Raw genomic sequence first — 21336 nt, 5'->3', positions numbered from 1 at the left:
ATGCAGGTTCTGTCCGCATCCCTCATCGCTTTGTGGTATAACTGGACTGAAAACAACATATGGTCGGACAGATATGACAGGGTAAGAGTTAAGATTCACTATTCGTAACAGTATTAACAGAAAACCATTGGTACTAGTAAAACTATCTGGCATGTTAAAACAAAATCTGAACTATGTGTAAGGCATGTGGTTTCTGTTTGACCACTGTCATATCTACAGGTCATTATGTGAAGGTGGAACAGTAGAAATTATTAGTCCACTTGCTTCATCGGTGGAAGATGCTCTCTTGGTGTAAGTTTTCTCTATTTTTTTAGCCTGGTGAATGACTAAGCTGTTTCAATCTTTCCATCATTGACATATTTGTAAAGCATTCAACAATAGTGAGTGGAGGTGCAACGGAAACCGTTCAATGCAAAGCAGACATTTGTTATTTCAGATGTTTCATTTTCGATAAACCTGAATTTTAGGTAATCTTCCTTTGTGTGTTTCTCATGTATGCAGCAATCTTGGGTTCTTCGTCTTCTGATAGACTTAACTTAAACCCGGTAACTTTTTCAGCCATAACATATTCAAGACCTCACTCTGAAAAAAAAACTTAACGAAAAAGCATAACAGATAGTCGTTTCTGGAAACGTCTCATTATCATGTGATGGTCATTGTATGCCATGTATTCATTTGACCATGGCAAATATTCCTGCACTGTATCCGTATGACTTGGTCTTTGATTTTTTTTTTTTTTGTGTGTGTAGACGCCACCCTGTTTCCCGAAGTTAATGTCTCACAACGGAGGCAATGCTATGGGATCTCTACGACTAGGGAAATATACAAGGGTGGGTTTTGTATCCCTGCTGGTTTACATGAGTTGGATTCTGTTATTTCAGTGGTATATCTAGTGTATTGTTTTTATTCATGCAGTGGTTCAATGATGTTAATTCAAGTGAAATCTCTGACAAATGCGAAGACATCCTTAAGCTCCTATCAAACACTCATGGTTGCGAAGTAAGCTGATCATTTGAATAGGTTTCTCTCATTATACAGGTTGTCTATCATTATCTTCTTTCAACGACAATCTCTGTATGATACTATCGCAGGTAGTGGAAATAGTGGTTCCTGAAGTAGAAGAGATGCGTGCAGCTCATGTTGTGTCCATCGGATCTGCGGCACTGCGTTCTCTTACTCCTTACTGTGAGGCTGGGTATGTCTTTACGCATCTTCTGATTTCACTAGCTGTACACCTTCGATTACCATCACTTACAAAACAAATTAGAACGTTGGTCTAACCATTCTCTTCGCTGTCGTACGTTTCAGGAAAAATTCAAAATTATCTTATGATACTCGCACCAGCTTTGCGATCTTCCGGTCTTTCTCTGCTTCAGACTATATTTCTTCTCAATGTATTAGGTAAATGACGACCAACAAGCTGTTCAATCACATGAGTGTCTAAAGTTTATGCATGCTTAAGGAGTTAATAAGTTTAACTAAGCGAGATCTCATAAGTCTTTGCTAGAGTAGCCATGACCTGGAATTGATTTATTAGCAGATATCTACCGACAAAATCACATGGTCTAACCAGAAAACGGATCAAGAATCTGTAACTGTATACAAAAGTCTGATTTGTGGCAAAGTAAAATGTTAGTACATATGATTGACACTATAGAGGCTGCTTGCTTGTGTAAAACTTGTTGTTGCAGGCGAAGATTGATGGAGTATCACATGGATATCTTCAAAGACGTTGATGTTATTGTGACCCCTACAACTGGGTACGTAAAACCATTCCATGAATAGACAGTTCATCTCCTAGCGACAAGATTTGTTAACAAACATTTGCTTCCAATGTCTTCAGATACATTACTTGTATATGAATGACTGATTGAACTTCTCTTACCTGGTTGGTGAAATGTTTACTTGTACAAACAGCATGACAGCCCCCGTGATACCCCCTGACGCTCTGAAAAATGGAGAAACCAATTTTCAAGTGACAGGTTTGCCAAACGAAACTCTTTAACTTCTTAACTTTTGGTTCAACTTGTAATAATAGAGATTGTTGATTTCTTCTCAGCTTATTTGATGCGATTTGTTGTAGCTGCAAACCTCCTGGGCTTCCCAGCCATATCTGTACCCGTAAGCGATGTTTTTGTATTTTTGGTTACTCTCTAAGCCGGCCGTGTACATATCAAAGGAACACGGTCCTATTCTTTGCAATAATCATTTTGTCTTTTTAACATATGGAAAGAAAAAAAAAACGCAGGTTGGGTATGATAAGGAAGGGCTTCCAATAGGATTACAAATAATGGGAAGACCTTGGGCTGAAGCTACCGTCCTTGCTTTAGCTGCTGCTGTTGAGGTACTCTGTCTCTCTCTGTTTCCTTCTATCATCTATCTGTAATGGTCCATCAATTTCGATGATGTTCTTCGTTTAGAGTTTTATCTATGAAAGTCTGATGTCCCTTTTGATGCTATAGCCGGTTATCGGGTCAGGTTTCTTAACCGAATCTTGAATTTTAATGTGGCATTTCAGGAACTTGCTCCAGTTACCAAGAAGCCTGCTGTGTTTCACAATCTTCTCAATACAAACAGAGTCCATACTGATTTGTCAGAGAAGTGAAAAGGCAAAGAGTTCTCTCTGAATGGGATATCATTTATCTCCATTACATTTGATTGATTGGTGTGTATTTTCAGGTTAAGTAACCTGACATTGTTTATAAAGATTAGAAGCAATAAGTTGTCTTGTAGCTGCAGATAAGACCAATGGACGATTGTTTTGCTATAAAACGTGTTGTATATTTATGATTGATAAATTTGAAAAAGAGATGTATACTGTGCGTATTGGTTTTTGTTTGAGTTGATGATATTGCGGTGGTATCCTCCAGAGTCCAGATTACACGCTTTCATAATAAACAGAAGAGGACAAAGTTTCAAACATGTCATCTATATCATTTAGAAAAGTTGCGAACAATCTTATCACACAAGTCTCAATTTAGCAAAGAGAAATCAAGTTTCCCACAAAGTAATCTTAAAGATCTTTTTTCACTCAAAGCGAAAGACTAATAAGAAGAGAGTTGCATACAAGAAAGAAGCTTGTTTTTGGCATGGGATGGAGATAGAAAGTTGGAAGACAATGCTTAAACAAGAATCATTGATTAACCTTTGATGTTATTATCCTCTACAACAGCATCACTTGGAAGATCAACCCCCTTTGGAATCTTCCCTGGATAATCAGTCACTGATATGTCCGATCCCAACATACTGTCAATTTCAACATGAAAAACGCATTATGATATATATGGTCACCTTTGATTGTATTTTTATATTTTTAAAACAACATTGCCAAAATTCCAAACCTTCTATCAACGATTATCATTGAACGTAGCTGGCAATTCGCAAAGCTGCAGACCAAATGCAAATCATAAACGCAGTAAATTTCACTCACTCACAAAAGGTTAGGGGAGCTTACTGGCTGCAAATTTCCTTTTTGACATCTGGATGGCACTCATTATGTAGAGCATTCAGGGCCGTCTGTAGAGCATTCAGGGCCGGTTGAGGACAAGCGGTGCGACCGGTCCGGGCTTGGTCCTCTCTCCGAGTATATTAATAGTTAAGGAGTCTATTTTTTTTTTATAAATCTATATTTTTATATTAAAAAAATTATAAATATAATAAATAAAATTGAAAAGAATCCAAAAATATTTAATATGCATAAAGTTTTATTTTCGTCACAAGATATCTAATATATTAAAACTGAAGTACAAATTGAAATTGACCCTTAGACTTACAACTTATTTACAATCCTATGCCATATGCCATTGAAGTAATTAATAGATTCTAATCTTATGTTTTATTTTTTGTCTTTTTTAATTTATTAAATCATTTCCTAAATCTAATATACAACAAAATCTGTATAAAATCTTTAAATTACTTATTGCACATCACCACTATGAACATTAATATGTAAAACACCTCCTGCCATAAATTCGTGGATAGCATAAACCGGGAAATCAATGTTCAAAACCAAACACTTATTGTTTTTTTTTTCAAATGACTAAAATTTTCAAGTCAAACCAAAAAATGACATTTTTTTAACTTTTTTTTTCTTTATTCATCCTAGAAGTTTGAATTATTCACAAAAATGCCATTACTTTTTTTTTTTGAAAATGAGTCTTTTACCTTATCATCCTCATATTCACCAAGTATTTTCAATATTGTCATTGCCATCAATACACTAACCACCATGAACAACCAATTTGAAGCTCTTAATGCATCAAAGTTTTGATTTTTACTCTTCATATCTCATTATTTATGCACACAAATCACATCTCTTTCACTTTCTCTTCAAATTCTTCCAAAAGAGAAGATTTTGATTTCAAGCTTTGTAAGGTTCATAGAGACATTGAAGCTTATGATTCACGGTCATTAACAACTTGGTAGCTTTTGTAGTGAAGTTCTGGGTGATTAGAGAAGCTGAGCAAGTCATCTCACAGGTTCAAGGTATGAAATCATTTTTTTCTCAGATCTGTTCGCGAAGACTTTCAGAAGACTTCGGGAAGACTTTCAGAAGACTTCGGGAAGACTTTCAGATGGCTTTGCTAGATGCGTTCTCCACCAAGAAGACTTCCCTAGAATTATTCTCAGATAAACATGTTAGTTTTGCAATTGACCGAAGTTTGTCAGAAATTTGACTTTTTATAGAAGACTTCCCGATCTCGGGAAAAACTTCTATAGAAGTCTTCTGAAAGTTTTCCCGAAGTCTTCTCACTGTCACAAGAAGTCTGCGTGAGTTACTTTTACAATTGAAAAATAGTAGTAAAACATTTAATATTAATGAGAATACTTTTTTAGAAGTCTTCTCAAATTTTATTTCGGGTTTTGGTCAAACCTTTAGTCACGAGAGAAGACTTCTATATAAGTCTTCTGACGGAAAACTTTTAGAGAAGTCTTCTCTGGAAAAGTCAAATATAGCCAACTGGAAAAGTATCTCAGGTAGATTTCTTGTGACATTGAGAAGACTTTCAGAAGACTTCTATAGAAGTCTTCCCCGAGAAGACTTCCCGAGAAGTCTTCTATAAAAAGTCAACTGACAAACTTCGGTCAATTGCAAAACTAACATGTTTATCCTAGAAGAGAAGTTTTCTCTAGCATTTTCGAGAATTTTATAAATTCAAAAGTAAGTCAATATTTACAAAGGAAGACTTCTCAAGATGTCTTATGTAGAGTAGACTTCCTAAGAAGTCTTCCTTCGTAAATTTGCAATTGCAAAATTGACCTAAATAGAAGACTTCTACGTCAATGTTTAATAAACTTTCATTTTCTCTACAATTAAAATGACTTTTTAATATTTTCTTATTAATTCATGTGTATTAGTCAATTTTGGGTCTCCTGGATGAAATTCCTAACTTATTTGGTGATAATTATGAGATTACAAATATTTATGTTTACTAATGTTTCTAGCTAATCCGAGGAGACTTCTTAAGAAGTCTCTTAAGAGATTACTTCTGGAGAAGTCTTCTACGTTAGATTTTCAAGAGCATTAAGTAACTTTAAGGTATGTTTTGAACTTTCAAAAGTGTCACGTAACTTCAAGAATTCTAGTCATGTGGTTTAATGTGTCTTTTTATATCATAAGATATACTTTTTAACTTACATGAGATTTAAAATTTCAACTTTCACTTAAAATTCAAATTTGAGCTTTTGTGAATTTGACTAAGTTTTCTTGTGAAGTTTTCTCTCTTAGTTTTAGTAAATTTCACTAAGTTTTTGTGTTGTTTTGTTTTATTATGAGTGGGTAGAATGATTAAAAAAATTTCTTGATATGTTGTATCATTAGCTTTAATAATGTCAAGTATGTTTGACAAAACATGAACATATTTATCTATTTCTTTTGATTAACATCTCTTCAAATTTACAAAATAGTTCACAACTAAAACAAGAGGTCTGAGTTACATGTGGAAGCCCCTTTGGTCCAGTGGTTTGACCAAGGGTTCATTAATGCTTCTACACCAAGAGGTCTGAGTTTCAATTCCCGGAGAATGCAGAATTATGCAGATTAAGGGAGAAAAAACTTACAAGAGATCTGCAGCATGGCGCAAGGAGTACCGTCAAACGTGGATCCCATAGGGCGGCTCTAGTGATGCAGTCAGACGTGAATCCTCATACGACATGTAGAATTGTCGACTGTAGAATCGTCTGTAATATTTCTCATGGTTGTAGTAGCATAATTATCCAGCGTTAAAAAAAACAAAACTATTACACATGGAGCTAGATATCATTTCTCAACATAGATAAGTTTGGACTCCACTTGACATCATTCATTTTACCACTTTGGTCAGAAGACTTCGGAAGACTTCCCGAAGACTTCCACAAAGTCTTCTAGCATAAAATACATTAGAAGTTTTCCAAGAGTCTTTCGAGAGTCTTTCAAGAGTCTTCTGAGAAATCTTCCAAAGTTTGACTCAGATCTGAAAAATATGCATATTCAAAAGCATTCAAATGGCTTCAAAACAAAGAAAGCTTCAAAAATAAAATTTTATGCTTAAATAATAAACAAAACAATCACATTAGGTTGAATCTATAACTTTTTAGAATCTAATATATAAAAAACACAAAATACATATCCAAAAATTGTACCACTTTTGGCAGAAAACTTCGGAATACTTCATGAAGAATTCTTGGCATGTCTTCTAATGCATTCCAAGAGTCTTCCAAGAGTTTTCTGATAAGTCTTCCAAAGTCTGACTCAGATCTGAAAAATTTGCATATTCAAAAGCATTCAAATGACTTCAAAACAGAGAAAATTTCTAAAATAATATTTTTATGACAAAACAATCATATTAGGTTGAATCTATAACTTTTTAGAATCTAATATATAAAACACACAAAATACGTATCCAAAATTTGTACCACTTTGGGCAGAAGACTTCGGAAGACTTCGTGGGAAATCTTCTATCATAAAATGCATTAGAAGACTTCCCAAGAAGTTTTCTGAGGAGTCTTCCGAGAGTCTTCTAAGAAGTCTTTCAAAGTCTGTCTCAGATCTGAAAAACTTGCAAATTCAAAAACATTCAAATGGCTTCAAAACAGAGAAAAACTTCAAAAATATAATTTTATGCTTAAATAATAAAAAAATAATCACATTAGGTTGAATCTATAACTTATTAGAAACTAATATAAAAAATACACAATAATACATATTCAAAATTTATAGATTTACCTTTGAAGGAGTGAAAGATAAGTTAGTGAGAAGACATAAGAAAAAGATGAGAAATGGATTTAAATTTTGGTGTTTTGATGTTCAAAGAGATTAAGGGGGGGGGGGGGGGGGGGGGGTTACTGGCAGTTAAATTTTGAAGGAGTTATAAAATTTAGAGATTTTATTGTTATTGGTTTATGTATTCTTACAATCTTGTTAGAATCCTTTGTTATTGGTTTATTGACTTTTAAATTTCATATAAAATCCTTTGTTATTCAAAAAGTCTAGTTTTTATTGATTTTGTAATTCTAGTAAACTCTCTTGTTATTGGGACATAAATTCTCTTTAGTTTTACTCATAACAATCAACTTTACAAATATCATATATACTCATAAGATTCTTAGAATCTATGTAACAAAAAACACAAATATACATGCACAAAAAGTTTTGTATTACATTCTTGTTGACTTGTAAAAGATAATTGTAAAAAGAAATTTAAAGATAACAAAAATTTTAAAGATAACATGATCAAGAACATAGGTTGACTTTAGAAAAGTTTAAAAAATCAAACAAGACAAATTCAAATATTAAAAAATCAAAAAAATTATTTTAACATCAAATACTATATTTCTTGAAATAAAAAAATTAGAAGTATTTTTATAGAAAGATAAATCTGGAAATAAAAACATATATGGGAATTCATGCTAATCAATCATAATCAATGAAAATTTATACAATACATATGGCAAGAATTCATCAAATCTACTTAACTCTTAAAAAACTTTGAACTTCAAAAATTTTCTGATTCCACACAAATTCCATTTCCAATAGGCCCCCCTAAAGAGAGATGGAAGAGTTTTGGAGTGAGAAACATTACATTTTATTGCAGCCATTTGAGAGGAAGAAAGATTTACATAAATTTTCTTTATATATGGAGACAAAAATTTCAATTAGGTTAAATATTTTCGATATAGAAGACTTCCCAAGAAGTCTTCTAGACTCTAAAATCAAATACATGAAAAGACTTCTAGGTCAATTTTTTTTTAAATTTAAGATTCCAAAATCTAACCCTAAATACAAACAATACTATAACATATGTTATTAAACCCTAAACTAAAGTCTTCTCAGAGTCTTCCAGATCATATAATAAAAAAACAAAGCAAAAAACACTTCCTTAAACTTAAAATAAACTTAGAAAGTGTTTAAATTAAGTTATTCGACAGTCAATAACCACATATATGTCAAATTAAAAGAAAATTAAAAAGAAAAAAATTTCAAAATCTAACCCTACAAATAACAACAATATTATAACATGTTACCAAACCCTAAACCAAAGGCTATCATGACTCAATCTACATTCACTCATCTATATTAAAAATAATTTAATTTTAGTAAAACTAAATTTTCATCATTTAGAAATGTTTATTAATACATGATTTCGATTTTTTCTCTTTGAAGTTATTTTTTAATAAAATTTCTTAATTACTTTTAAGATCTAGTACATGAGAAGACTTCCCTTAGAAGACTTCTAGAAGACTTCGATTTAGGTGGGAAACCTAAATTCTTCAAAAGTTTAGGCGGGAACCTAAATTCTACTAAAATTTAGGCAGGATATGTCAGAAGACTTCTCAAGAAGTCTTATGTGAGTCTTCCGAACCATATAATCAAATAATTAAGCTAAAAACATTTTCTTAAACTTGTAAGATACTTAAAAATTGTTTATATCAAATTATTAGATAGTCACTATATGTCACATTTTTTTTTTAAAAGAAGAAGGTAAGATTTAAAAATATAAGCCTAGATATACCAACAATACTATAACATATATTACCAAACCTTAAACCAAGGATTAATCTACATTCATTCATCTATGTTGAAAATAATTCAATTTTAGTAAAACTAAATTTACATCATTTAGAAATGTTTATTATTACATGATTTTAAATTTTTTCCCATCAAAATATTTTTATAATTTTTTTAATTATTTTAAAGATATACTGAACGTGTAAGTCTTCTCACACGGAGGGTTATAATGGTAAAACTCAATACAAGTTTTTTGTTAGGTCATAAGAAGATTGTTGTAATTTCACTAGACTTTTGGGTTATTTTTACATTTGATTGAATTTGGGGTATACTTTTGTATTCAAAATCAAGTTTTTAGTTATTTTTTGCAATTTCTCCACACTTAAATTTCCCAAGAATTGATATATTAGTAATAGTAGCTATAATAATTATGCCTGGCCAAACTAAACCAAGAAATTTAAATGAAATAACCAGAACAACACACATAAATTTGTGGGCACTTATTTAGTTAATGTAACATATAATAGATTAACAAAACTATCACCACAAGACTAAACCATGAAACTATAGGTTTTATACATTTTAATAATCAGTATGTTAATATATATGATTTAGATACCGTAACCGTTAAAGTGAATAACCTCTATTACATCACAGTTTTTTTTCTCAGTGACATAAACTTAAGATAGTTAAAAGAATTAAAGATTGTAATCTACATTCAGTAACAAAAATATTTGTTTTCCTAAATATAATGAAATTCTACAACAATGGTGATGATTGGTTCGACCGTAGCGGTAAGAATTTAGCTGTAAAAATTTAGCTGTAGTTAAGTTGGCTGTAGCTGTACAGTTGTTATTGTAGATGTTCTTGCAGAGACTTTTGCTGTACTTAAATTTGTTGTAGCTGTAAACTATAAATATTTCAAAATAAAATATGTGATGTATATATAAAATAATTAAATTTTGTCAACTAAAATAATTTTTATTAATGATTTTTATAAATTATAAAATTTTACTGTTATTTAAAATGTGATATGTAAATAATATTTATGTTTTTTTTAAAAAATCGATAATTTAAAAAACAACCAGAATTAAACTAAAATATTTATAGATGTTTTTATTATGATTTTCTAATTTATTTGATATTATAGATAGTTTTTCATTGTACAGTTTCTACAGCCTATAAAACAAAGATGTACGTTTTTTGCCTAAAATACGTAAGAAAAAAATTGCTTTAATTTTTTCTCTGTAGCCTTAAAAGTAAAAGTAAAGCATGATTGGTAAAAGTTAATAGAAATATGTTGTAGTTAATTTTTTCTCTGTAGCCTTAAAAGTAAAGGTAAAGCATGATTGGTAAAAGTTAATAGAAATATGTTGTAGGATTTAACTTACAAAAATAAAGGTACAACATAATTAGTAAAATTAAGTGCTTTAAAAATAAATAAAGCTAAAGTAGTGAGATAAAACTTAACCAATCACCTCCAATATCTTAGCTAGAAGATAATAAAATCACGTATTGTTTCTTTAAATTATCATTATAAATTTACCCCAAAATATATGATTATCATTATATTATTCCAGCCAAAATATAGTATTATCATTATATTATTCCAGCCAAAATATAACTATTATTCCTGCCGATGGCCAATAACAATGTTAAGCCGGCCGTGAGTGCATTCATCGTATGAAACAAGAAACCACTGTGTCACAATCGCTATCTCTTTTTTCTTTCCTTGTCCATAGCCTACAAAAATTCATCATACACAGTTTTGAATCATTAAGACTAATTGAGATTTTCACATCCAACACATAACGATATAAGAACGAAAAGTTACAAAACTTCTGAGAGCTACACAATCTTCTCTTATAAGAGATAGATACTATTGGATGCTTTCCCAAGTTTCAAGTTCTAACTTTCCTACATCTTCAGTCATGGTTAGTTAGGTTATAGGCACAGAAGAAAATATACCAGTTGAGGAATTTTTTGCCTCTAGCAGCTAGTTCTTCGATTGTTCTCTAACATCAGCCTTCCACAAAATATGTTCGTCGCTTTCTATCTGAAGACAAATTTAAATGTGAGGAGTCATTTGATACACATATGAGCCACCTTGTTGTACACATATGAGCTAATAGTCTGGTTGAGCTAGTAATAATCAATGTCAGACACATCTAATAAGACTCAATATTTTTTACTCGCCGGTGAAAAGTCAACTGTATGAGATTTTAACAAGTAGGAGAATAGATCGAAAGATCAGAGAGATTTAGAGAGAGATTTTCATGAAGAAGAGAACAAACTCCATTAATTATTTCTGTAAAACAAAGAGCTCATTGGCCAGAAGATTACTAGTAATAATTATCAATGTCAGACACATCTACCAGAAATTTTTTTTACCAGAAAATAGTTTTAACCATCCTTATGAAACATGCAAAAAATCAGATTCAAATTCGAAATATACTTTTTTTACATTAAAAATACTCCAGGAACACAACCAATGTCTACTGGTGACAGACTAAAAAAAATCGTTTGTCTATATAAAGGGTAGGCACTCTTCTGTGCCTACGCTGAGGGTGGGAGTCCGAATGGGTATGGGTAATGTCCGAGTGTTTGGTGCAACACAATCGATTGTTGGGTTGAGGTGACTTTTCCGGGGACATGTCCGATGGCCGGACTGTCTCCGGTGACTTTTCCGGGGAATTTTCCGGTGACTTTTCCGGCTGACCGTTTTGTCCTTAACATCAAATTTTCGTGCTTGTGTGGTCTTGGCCTGGTTTCATCCGTCTTCCAGCTGCTCTTTTGATTACATCTCGAGAATGGTTGGAAAGATTGATGTTAGCGGGGCAATTGAACGTGCGGCGTATGAGTGGTGATTGTATAGCTAGTGTTTGTAGGCTCCATGCTCGCGCATCCAACTACAGACCAACTATCCTTCTCAGTTTCTTCACTAGCATAGTTATGCTTGTTGAACTGATCAGAGGCATGTGTTGTGTACCTATCTATAAGGAATTGTTAAGCTTTGCTTAAAATGTTGTTAGCGGCATCTCCTTCAGTGGGGGAAGTCGTGAACAAATAAGCTGGCACTTGTGATCCTTGCGTCTTTGCATAATTTATGCATCGTTCACAAAGGTGAATAAGCTGTTTGCTGAGATCTCGGTTGCGGAAAGATTATGGCGGTGACTCGAAGAAATTTTGTCCCGCTAAGCATGTTTGTCTACGGACAAAAGATGACGGTCAAGTCTTCGTCTATTCACATTTTCCTTGTGTTTGAGAGAATATGACGTGGTATTGCCCTGATTTATGAATGCTACCTTGTTGATCCTGCCAGTAGTCATATACTTGTCTCAAAGATTAAGCCGCACATGTGTAAGTATGAACAAATTCAGACTGTGAAACTGTGAATGGCTCATTAAATCAGTTATAATTTGTTTGATGGTAATTAATACTCGGATAACCGTAGTAACTCTATAGCTAATACGTGCAACAAACCTGACTTATGGAAGGGATGCATTTATTAGATAAAAGGTCGACGCGGGCTCTGCCCGTTGCTCTGATGATTCATGATAGCTCGACGGATCACGCCAATATCTTCAGCTAAAAACATATATGACAGGAACAGTGATGAACTGAATGATACTGATGAGGAAGAAGTACATAAAGATTTTTGCTTATAGTCAGTTAACTAGGTCTATAACTTAAGCTATTGGTACCATGTTACATAGAATGATTTTTTTGGGCAGGTGAACGTATGTGATACCTGTGGTGTTCAAGGATTTACAAATAAGCTTGTCATTTGTGATAACTACGGAGTTGGTGCAGAACATACGTAATGATTTACCTATGTAATTATATAGTAAAAAAGGTTATATTTGCACATTTTAATCATATTTTGGGTTACTGCAATTATTGCATGGCTGTAAAACTTGAGGATGTTCCCGAAACAAAGTTATTGCATGGTTGTAATCCATAATATAAAACAAAGTTACGGAAAAAATAAACCATATTGGTAACTAAAAATAAAATAAACAAAGATCACTTTTGATTTGTTTCCTCTTGCAGATGGGAGAAAGTGGATTTCGAAAACAAAATGAATTAATCACTCAGAAGTCTTCTGAAACTGTAGGTCTAGACTTGAACATAGAGCCTAACCTAAACCTGAATCCTAACATAGATCTCAATCGAGATCCTTCCATAGATCTGAATGTGAACCCAAACCTAGACCTGAATTTGGATATGACCCTGGATCCAAACCTAGACCTGAGTGTGGATAATAACTTGGACCTTTCTTTAGATTGTGGTTCATATTATCAGTCGAGTTCTACTAGTAACTTCCAAGCTCATACCCGAATAAGAACATCTTCGAATCCTTTGCTTGGGCAAGGGTCCCTTAAGACGACGTGTGGATACACGACTCAAATGGATTTGAAAAACCAATATTTTAGTATTTTTCTATTATTCTGCAAAAGAAATGCTTTTTATTTGTTGATACTTTAAATTATAGTTTTATATATCTATAAAAACTGGATTTTATATTTATCGTTATAATAAAAGTAGTTTATAAAATTTCAAAAAAAAATATATAATTTAAAAAAAATTCAAAAATTTAATATTCAACAAAATGTTTAAAATCGTATTATATCTCATAATAACTTTTTACAGTGATATGATTAATTTTGTCACCATCACCGCTATGTCAAAAGGGTTCAAGTACTTTTCATTTTCAAATTTTAATTTTAAATTTTTGAATTTTTTTGAATTTTTATTTATTTTCCATAATGTTTTTATAAATTTCCTATTTTCTATTTTTATTCAATTTCTTAATTTTATTTTAATTTTTTGAATTTTTATTTTACTTTCTGTTTTTATTCTTATTTTTACATATTTTTTCTTAATTGTTAATCGGTTTCATAATTTATTTTTATAATAAGTTTTCGAATTTATAAATTATTATTATTATTTGAATTTATGAATTTATTTTATATTTCTTAATTTTTTCCTGAATTTGTATCAGTTTTTTGAGTTTTATATTGAATTTTTATCTAATTTTTTTTTTGTTAATAAAATAATAAAAATATTTTTAAAAGTAAATTTCCACATCACCGATTTTACCTGCTAATGAACAGTAACCGGTCATAATTTTGACGTGTGCAACAAGTAAGTTAGTTTCGATGTTTAATATGTTATTTAAACAAGTTTCATTGTTTAAAGTGTTATCACTTGAGCTTCAAGGTTTAAAGTGCAAACTTTTGCCAACTTCATGTTTTTTATGTGATTTTCCCGTTTTAAAGTTAAAGAACTAACCTTTTACCTTTCCTTGTTAATGGTGTTGGATATTCATCAATAGTTTTTTTCTCTAATTTAGGGATCTGGACTGCAAAAAACATCTTTGAAACAAGAAATTATATCAATGGTTTCAATCACTCATAAGGATGATCAGATTGTGGAATCCAAAGAGATCACGCCAATATCTTCACCTAAAAACACATATGAAACGAACAGTGATGAACTGAATGATACTGATGAGGAAGAAGTACATAAAGATTTTTGCTTATAGTCAGTTAACCAGGTCTATAACTTAAGCTATTGGCACCATGTTACATCGAATGATTTTTTTTGGGCAAGTGAACGTATGTGATACCTGTGGTGTACTGGTGTTCGAGGATTTACAAATAAGCTTGCCATTTGTGATAACTGCGGAATTGGTGCAGAACATACGTAATGATTTACCTATGTAATTATATAGTAAAAAGGTTATATTTGCGCATTTTTAATTATATTTCGGGTTACTGCAGTTATTGTTGCATGGCTGTAGAACTTGAGGATGTTCCCGAAAGATGGTCTTGCAATGACTGTGTTGAGGTAGGTAATCCATAATATAAAATAAAGTTACGGAAAAAATAAACCATATTGGTAACTAAAAATAAAATAAACAAAGATTACTTTTGATTTGTTTCCTCTCGCAGATGGGAGAAAGTGGATTTCTTAAAACAAAATGATTTAAGCACTCAAAAGTCTTCTGAAACTGTAAATCTGGACTTGAACATAGAGCCTAACCTAAACCTGAATCCTAACATAGATCTGAATGTGAACCCTAACCTAGACCTGAATTTGGATACGAACCTTGATCCAAACCTTGACCTGAGCGTGGATAATAACTTGGACCTTTCTTTAGATTGTGGTTCATCTAATCAGTCGAGTTCTACTAGTAACTTCTAAGCTCATACCCGAATGAGAGCATCTCCGAATCCTTTGCTTGGGCAAGGGTCCCTTAAGAAGACCATTGTGCAAAGAGACGTCGTGTGGGTACACGACTCTCTGCTCTGTATGAAATGGATTTGAAAAAACAATATTTTAGTATTTTTCTTTTGTTCTGCAAAAGAAATGCTTTTTATTTGTTAATACTTTAAATTATAGTTTTATATATCTATAAAAACTGGATTTTTATATTTATCGTTATAATGAAAGAAATTTCAAAATAAAAAATAATAATTTAAAGAAAATTTCAAAAATTTAATATTCAACAAATTGTTTTAAAATCCTATTATATCTTATAATAACTTTTTACAGTGATATGATTAAGTTTGTCACCATCACCCCTATGTCAAAAAGGTTCAAGTCCTTTTCATTTTCAAATTTTAATTTTAAATTTTTGATTTTTTTGAATTTTTATTTGTTTTCCATATTTTTTTTATAAATTTCCTATTTTCTATTTTTTATATATTTCTACAATTTCTTAATTTTATTTTTATTTTTGAATTTTTTAAAATTTTATTTTATTTTACTTTCTGTTTTTTCATTCTTATTTTTACTTATTTTTTCTTAATTTTTAATCGGTTTTTATAATAATTTTTCGAATTTATAAATTACTATTATCATTATTATTTGAATTTATGAATTTATTTTATATTTCTTAATTTTTCCTGAATTTGTATCAATTTTTTGTGATTTATATTGACTTTTTATCTAATTTAATTTGTTTTTTTAATTAAAATAATTAAAAGTATTTTTTTTAAAAGTAAACTTCCACATCACCGATTTTTACATGCTAATGAATAGTAACAGGTCACAATTTAGACGTGTGCAACAAATAAGTTAGTTTCGATGTTTAATATATTATTTAAACAAGTTTCATTGTTTAAAGTGTTATCAGTTGAGCTTCAAAGTTTAAAGTGCAAACTTTTGCGAACTTTATGGTTTTTTATGCAATTTTCCTGTTTTAAAGTTAAAGAACTAACCTTTTACCTTCCGTTGTTAATGGTGTTGGATATTCATCAATAGTTTTTTCTCTAATTTAGGGATCTGGACTGCAAAAAACATCTTTGAAACAAGAAATTATATCAATGGTTTCAATCACTCATAAGGATGATCAGATTGTGGAATCCAAAGAGATCACGCCAATATCTTCACCTAAAAACACATATGAAACAAACAGTGATGAACTGAATGATACTGATGAGGAAGAAGTACATAAAGATTTTTGCTTATAGTCAGTTAACCAGGTCTATAACTTAAGCTATTGGTACCATGTTACATCGAATTATTTTTTTTGGGCAGGTGAACGTATGTGATACCTGTGGTGTTCAAGGATTTACAAATAAGCTTGCCATTTGTGATAAGTGCGGAGTTGGTGCAGAACATACATAATGATTTACCTATGTAATTATATAGTAAAAAGGTTATATAATGAATAAGTCCTCTATCAATATATAGTTTCATCTAATATCTCTATATGGTACTATCGCAGGTAGTGGAAATAGAACTAGAAGAGATGCGTGCAGCTCATGTTGTGTCCATCGGATCTGCGGCACTGCGTTCTCTTACTCCGTACTGTGAGGCTGGGTATGTCTTTACGCTTGCTCTGATGTCAGTAGCTGTGATTACTACCACGTACAAAACAAATTAGAATGCTGGTCTAACCATTCTCTTCACTGTCGTAACGTTCCAGGAAAAAAATCAAAATTATCTTATGATATTCGTACCAGTTTTGCGGTCTTCCAGTCATTCTCTGCTTCAGACTATATTTCTGCGCAATGTATAAGGTAAATGACGACCAACAAGTGTAAACCTTCCAGATTTGCCTTCAATCACATGAATGTCTAAAGTTTTTGCATACTTAAGGAGTTAATAAGTTTGACTAAGCAAGGTCTGTTAAGTATTAGCAGATATCACTTATGATCTACCCACAAAATGACATGGTGTAACCAGAAAACGGATCAAGAATCTGTTACTGTATACAAAAGTCTGATTTGTAGCAAAGTAAAGTGTTAGTACATATGAATGACACTATTTCGGCTGCTTGCTTGTATAAACTACTTGTTGCAGGCGAAGATTGATGGAGTATCACATGGATATCTTCAAAACGTTGATGTTATTGTGACCCCTACGACTGGGTACGTAAAAACATTCCATAAATAGATAGTTCATTTCAAATACGTTATTTGTATTTTGTATATGAATGACTGCTTGAACTTCTCTTACCTGGCTGGTGAAATGTTTGTCTTGTAAAAACAGTATGACAGCCCCTGTGATACCCCCTTTTGTCAAGTAACAGGTTTGATTGTTGATTTCTCTTCAGCTTCTGATAATAGAGATTGTTGATTTCTTTTCAGCTTATTTGATGCGATTTGTTGTAGCTGCAAACCTCCTGGGCTTCCCAGCCATATCTGTACCCGTAAGCGATGTTTTTGTTTTTTGGTTACTCTGTAAGCCGGCCGTGTACATATCAAAGGAACATGGTCCTATTCTTTGCAATAATCATTTTGTCTTTTTGAGTAACATATGGAAAGAAAAAAAACGCAGGTTGGGTATGATAAGGAAGGGCTTCCAATAGGATTACAAATAATGGGAAGACCTTGGGTTAGCTGCTGCTGTTGAGGTACTCTCTGTCTCTCTCTGTTACCTTCTATCATCTATCTCTAATGGTCCATCAAGCATTTTATCTTTGAAAATTTTGTTGTCTCCTGACCCGGGAAAATATGGTAGCACTGTAGCTGGTTGGTTCTCGGGTCAGATTTCTTACCCGGATATTTGTATTCTATTTGTGGTGTGTTTCAGGAACTTGCTCCAGTAACCAAGAAACCTGCTGTATTTCATGATATGCTCAATACAAACAGAGTCCATACTGATTTGGCAGAGAAGTGAAAAGGCTTCGATCATCTCTGAGTTGGGGTCAAATATCTGTGTTACATTTTCATCGATTGCGTGTATTTTTCAGGTTAACCTGACATTACATTTTCATTGAGTGTATTTTCAGGTTAACCTGACATTAGAATCAATAAGTGGGTCTTGTAGTTGCAGATAAAACCAATTGACGAGTGTTTTGTTATAAAACGTGTTGTATATTTATGATTGACAAATTTTAAAAGAGATGTATACAATGTGTATTGGTTGTTGATAATATTTGCGGTTCTTCTACCAGATTAGACCCTTTCAAAACAGAGGGCACAACGTTTCTAAAATTCTTCATCTACAGCATTTAGAAAAGTTACAATTTTATCATTCAATTCTTAATTAAGCAAATACTTTTGTATAAATCAAAGTTTGTCACAAAATATCTTAGAGATCTTTTTAACTCAATGCGAAAGACTAATAGGAAGAGAGTTGCATACAACAAAGAAGCTTGTTTTTGGCATGGGGATAGAGAGATAGAAAGTTGGAAGACGTGCTTAAATAGAATCATTAACCTTTGATGTTATTATCCTCTACAACAGCATCACTTGGAAGATACTTTGGAATCTTCCCTGGATAATCAGTCACTGATACGTCCGATCCCAACATACTGTTGAATTTCAACATGGAAAAACATTAGATTTATATACGAAATGTTCTATTAAGAAACAACATTTTTGAAATTCCAAACCTTCTATCAACGATGACCATTGAACGTAGCTCGCAATTCGCAAAGCTGCACATCAAAATGCATATTATCAACGCAATAGATTTGAAGTTTTTCACTAACAAAAGGTTAGGGGAGCTTACTGGCTGCAAATTTCCTTCTTAACATCTGGATGACACTCATTCTGTAGAGCATTCAATGTGTGAAACAAGAATCCACTATGTGTCACAATCGCTATCTCTTTTTCTTTCCTTGTCCATAGCCTACAAAAATCCATCATACACAGTTTTGAATCTTTAAGACTAATTGAGATGCTCACATCCAACACAACGATATAAGAACGAAAAGTTACAAAACTTCTGAGAGCTACAACAATCTTCTCTTATAAGAGATAGATACACTATTGGATACTTTCCCAAGTTTCAAGTTCTAACTTTCCTACATCTTCAGTCATGGTTAGTTAGGTTATACACACAGAAGAGAGTGTACCAGTTGAGGAATTTTTTGCCTCTAGCCGCAAGTTCTTCGATTGTTTCTCTAACATCAGCCTTCCACAAAATGTCTTCGTCGCTTTCTATCTGAAGACAAATTTAAATGTGAGGAGTCATTTGATACACATATGAGCTAATAGTCTGGTTGAGCAGAACCAGAAGATTACCAGTAATAATCAATGTCAGACACATCTAATAAGACTCAATGTTTTTTTTACTTGCCAGTGAAAAGTCAACTGCAGGGAAAAGAAACTGATAGTCGCTGATGCTTCTTCTCTGATCGCATGGATGCACACCCTGTGTCCACAATTAAATGGAATTCAAATGTTAAAACCGGATGCAGCTACAAGTTACCAAGTATGTAGTAAGCTGAAATGGCATACCAAATGTTCTCTGCAGGACTCCTCTGTAATGATTGGTGGGCAGTTTGAACTCGATATAGCTGCACGGTTGCTGTTTCCTGCATTTGCTACCATTAGAGGTAGTACATCGCTCATATCCGTGTAGCCATCTCCACCAAAAACACCAACAGCAGTCTGCATTGTTCTACATATCAAACAAAACATTTGTTACAATGTTAGCATCTTCAAAGTTTTATCAAAAGGAAGTTTTCTGTTCAAAATAGAAAAAAAAAAGTTAGTGCAAATGAATTGCAGGACACAAGTCTCACACAATGTATTAGTTAGTATAAGAGGAAGTTAATAACCAGTAACTCTATTAGCCACATGATAAAACCACAGGCCATTAATAACTAAAGATCTTTGGTAATCACACATTGTCTAAAGGGGGTACCTCATGAGTGGAGACGAGATGACCAACTCAATCTTCTTGTGAAGTCCACTGGAACGAACATGCTTACGCAAATTATCTACCTGTAACCAACAGAAACTACTAATATTCAGGGAACTAAAACTGAAGTGTTAGATGTGTGTTTTACATCAGCTAAAGAGGTGTTTCATGGAACCTGTTGCCAGCCAAGTTGGGTTAACTCAGCATCAAAGTAGTCATGAGACATGTAAGCCTTATAGTTCTTGTCCCCATCAACATTGTGAATCCCTTGAGCATGTCTCACCTGATGAAGAAGAAAAAAAACAAGTCAATACTTCTGATCCGGAAACTTAGATACAGGCTAACATTATATCATCTTGAATCTTTTTTTTTTTTTTCTGCATAATCAAAAAGAAAAACAAAAAAAACAAAAACTCACTAGGTAGATGTTTTTGCAGCGGTGAAGCGGGTACAAACCAATACCAGCGCCAGCCTCCATCTCTGCAAACTGATTCAAACATTAATCTCAGATACGAGGCGCAGAAACAACAAAAAGGACATGATTCAGTATCAACCGTAGAAAATGACAAGCAAGCAGAGTGTTCTAAAAACAAAAGTTTCGCCCTTTTCAGACAAAATCAAATCCAAGACCTAAAAAAGGTAGAAGAATCAAGTAACTTTGTCCAGAAAAAAAAAAAAAAAAAAGTCAAAACTGAATCAACACAAAGGGAAAGATAAACAACATTTGAAAAGAACTCAATTCAGAGATGACCAGAATCGGATAAGATCTTGTGGCTAAACCAAGATTTGAGCTAAATCTAACGCCAAAAAACACAAACAAAATTGAAGAAGAAAACAGGAGACAATGCAGGAGATTATGATTACAGATTTCCAGAAAGTAAGCGACTTTCAGACAACTACTAATTCATTATAGGTAGTAGATGCATACACATGTTGACTTACAGGAGATTGGTGGAGGAGATGAACCAAAGGAGATTGAGGGACGAGAGAAGATGGGATTATGAAGTAGGAGAAGGAGAATATGGATTAGCGGATCATTATTATTCTACTAATCACTTATTTGATCTACAATTATCATTTTATTGTAGCAAGAAAAATAATAAAAATAATGTCAGGAGAAGAAAAATCGTAAACCACGGATTCAAACCAGCTGGGTCCGCTTCTTATGATTACGTACAACGAACCAAGCCAAGCCAAGCCAAAAACAAAACACTCTACAATAACCAAACTTGAACCATCCA

General features: G+C 32.5%; 2 protein-coding genes and 1 long non-coding RNA gene across 11 annotated transcripts; 2 read left to right on the top strand and 1 right to left on the bottom strand.

The window, feature by feature from the left end:
• Positions 1-298: 298 nt before the first annotated feature.
• Positions 299-2826, top strand: LOC106348043 (fatty acid amide hydrolase-like). 2 transcript variants are annotated; one of them, XM_048750682.1, is made up of 10 exons: positions 299-467; positions 750-830; positions 916-999; positions 1092-1195; positions 1309-1401; positions 1692-1760; positions 1918-1982; positions 2060-2121; positions 2234-2344; positions 2519-2826. In XM_048750682.1, exons 2-10 carry the CDS (start codon positions 774-776, stop codon positions 2603-2605), a joined length of 732 nt encoding a protein of 243 aa, XP_048606639.1. In that variant the 5' UTR covers positions 299-467; positions 750-773; the 3' UTR covers positions 2606-2826. The 2 variants fall into 2 exon arrangements, with proteins under 2 accessions (XP_048606639.1, XP_048606638.1); XM_048750681.1 differs by having other exon boundaries at positions 304-545.
• A 203-nt stretch (positions 2827-3029) lies between these two features.
• LOC106377247 (phosphoglycerate mutase-like protein 1) lies at positions 3030-21261 on the bottom strand. Of its 6 annotated transcripts, none has more exons than XM_048750679.1 (11): positions 21038-21261; positions 20514-20582; positions 20271-20378; positions 20099-20178; positions 19690-19852; positions 19529-19603; positions 19305-19393; positions 18959-19078; positions 18840-18884; positions 18708-18758; positions 3030-3194 (listed from the first exon to the last, which is right to left on the bottom strand). In XM_048750679.1, the coding sequence occupies exons 2-11, from the start codon at positions 20571-20573 to the stop codon at positions 3164-3166; spliced, it is 822 nt and encodes a 273-aa protein (XP_048606636.1). In that variant the 5' UTR covers positions 20574-20582; positions 21038-21261; the 3' UTR covers positions 3030-3163. The 6 variants fall into 6 exon arrangements, with proteins under 6 accessions (XP_048606636.1, XP_048606637.1, XP_048606633.1 ...); XM_048750680.1 differs by having other exon boundaries at positions 20514-20575; positions 21038-21246; XM_048750676.1 differs by lacking the exon at positions 18708-18758 and having other exon boundaries at positions 3030-3246.
• On the top strand, positions 16092-18379 carry LOC106377249. 3 transcript variants are annotated; one of them, XR_007320570.1, is made up of 6 exons: positions 16093-16819; positions 16926-17019; positions 17303-17370; positions 17492-17651; positions 17780-17855; positions 18035-18379. It is a non-coding gene; the product is annotated as an uncharacterized LOC106377249 (long non-coding RNA). The 3 variants fall into 3 exon arrangements; XR_007320569.1 differs by having other exon boundaries at positions 16699-16819; positions 17590-17651; XR_002657128.2 differs by having other exon boundaries at positions 16092-16819; positions 17303-17651.
• Positions 21262-21336: the final 75 nt, after the last annotated feature.

This window comes from Brassica napus, chromosome C3 (assembly GCF_020379485.1).
Source record: "Brassica napus cultivar Da-Ae chromosome C3, Da-Ae, whole genome shotgun sequence".
Classification (NCBI taxonomy): Eukaryota; Viridiplantae; Streptophyta; class Magnoliopsida; order Brassicales; family Brassicaceae; genus Brassica; species Brassica napus.
This window is presented reverse-complemented; position numbering and strand designations above follow the sequence as displayed.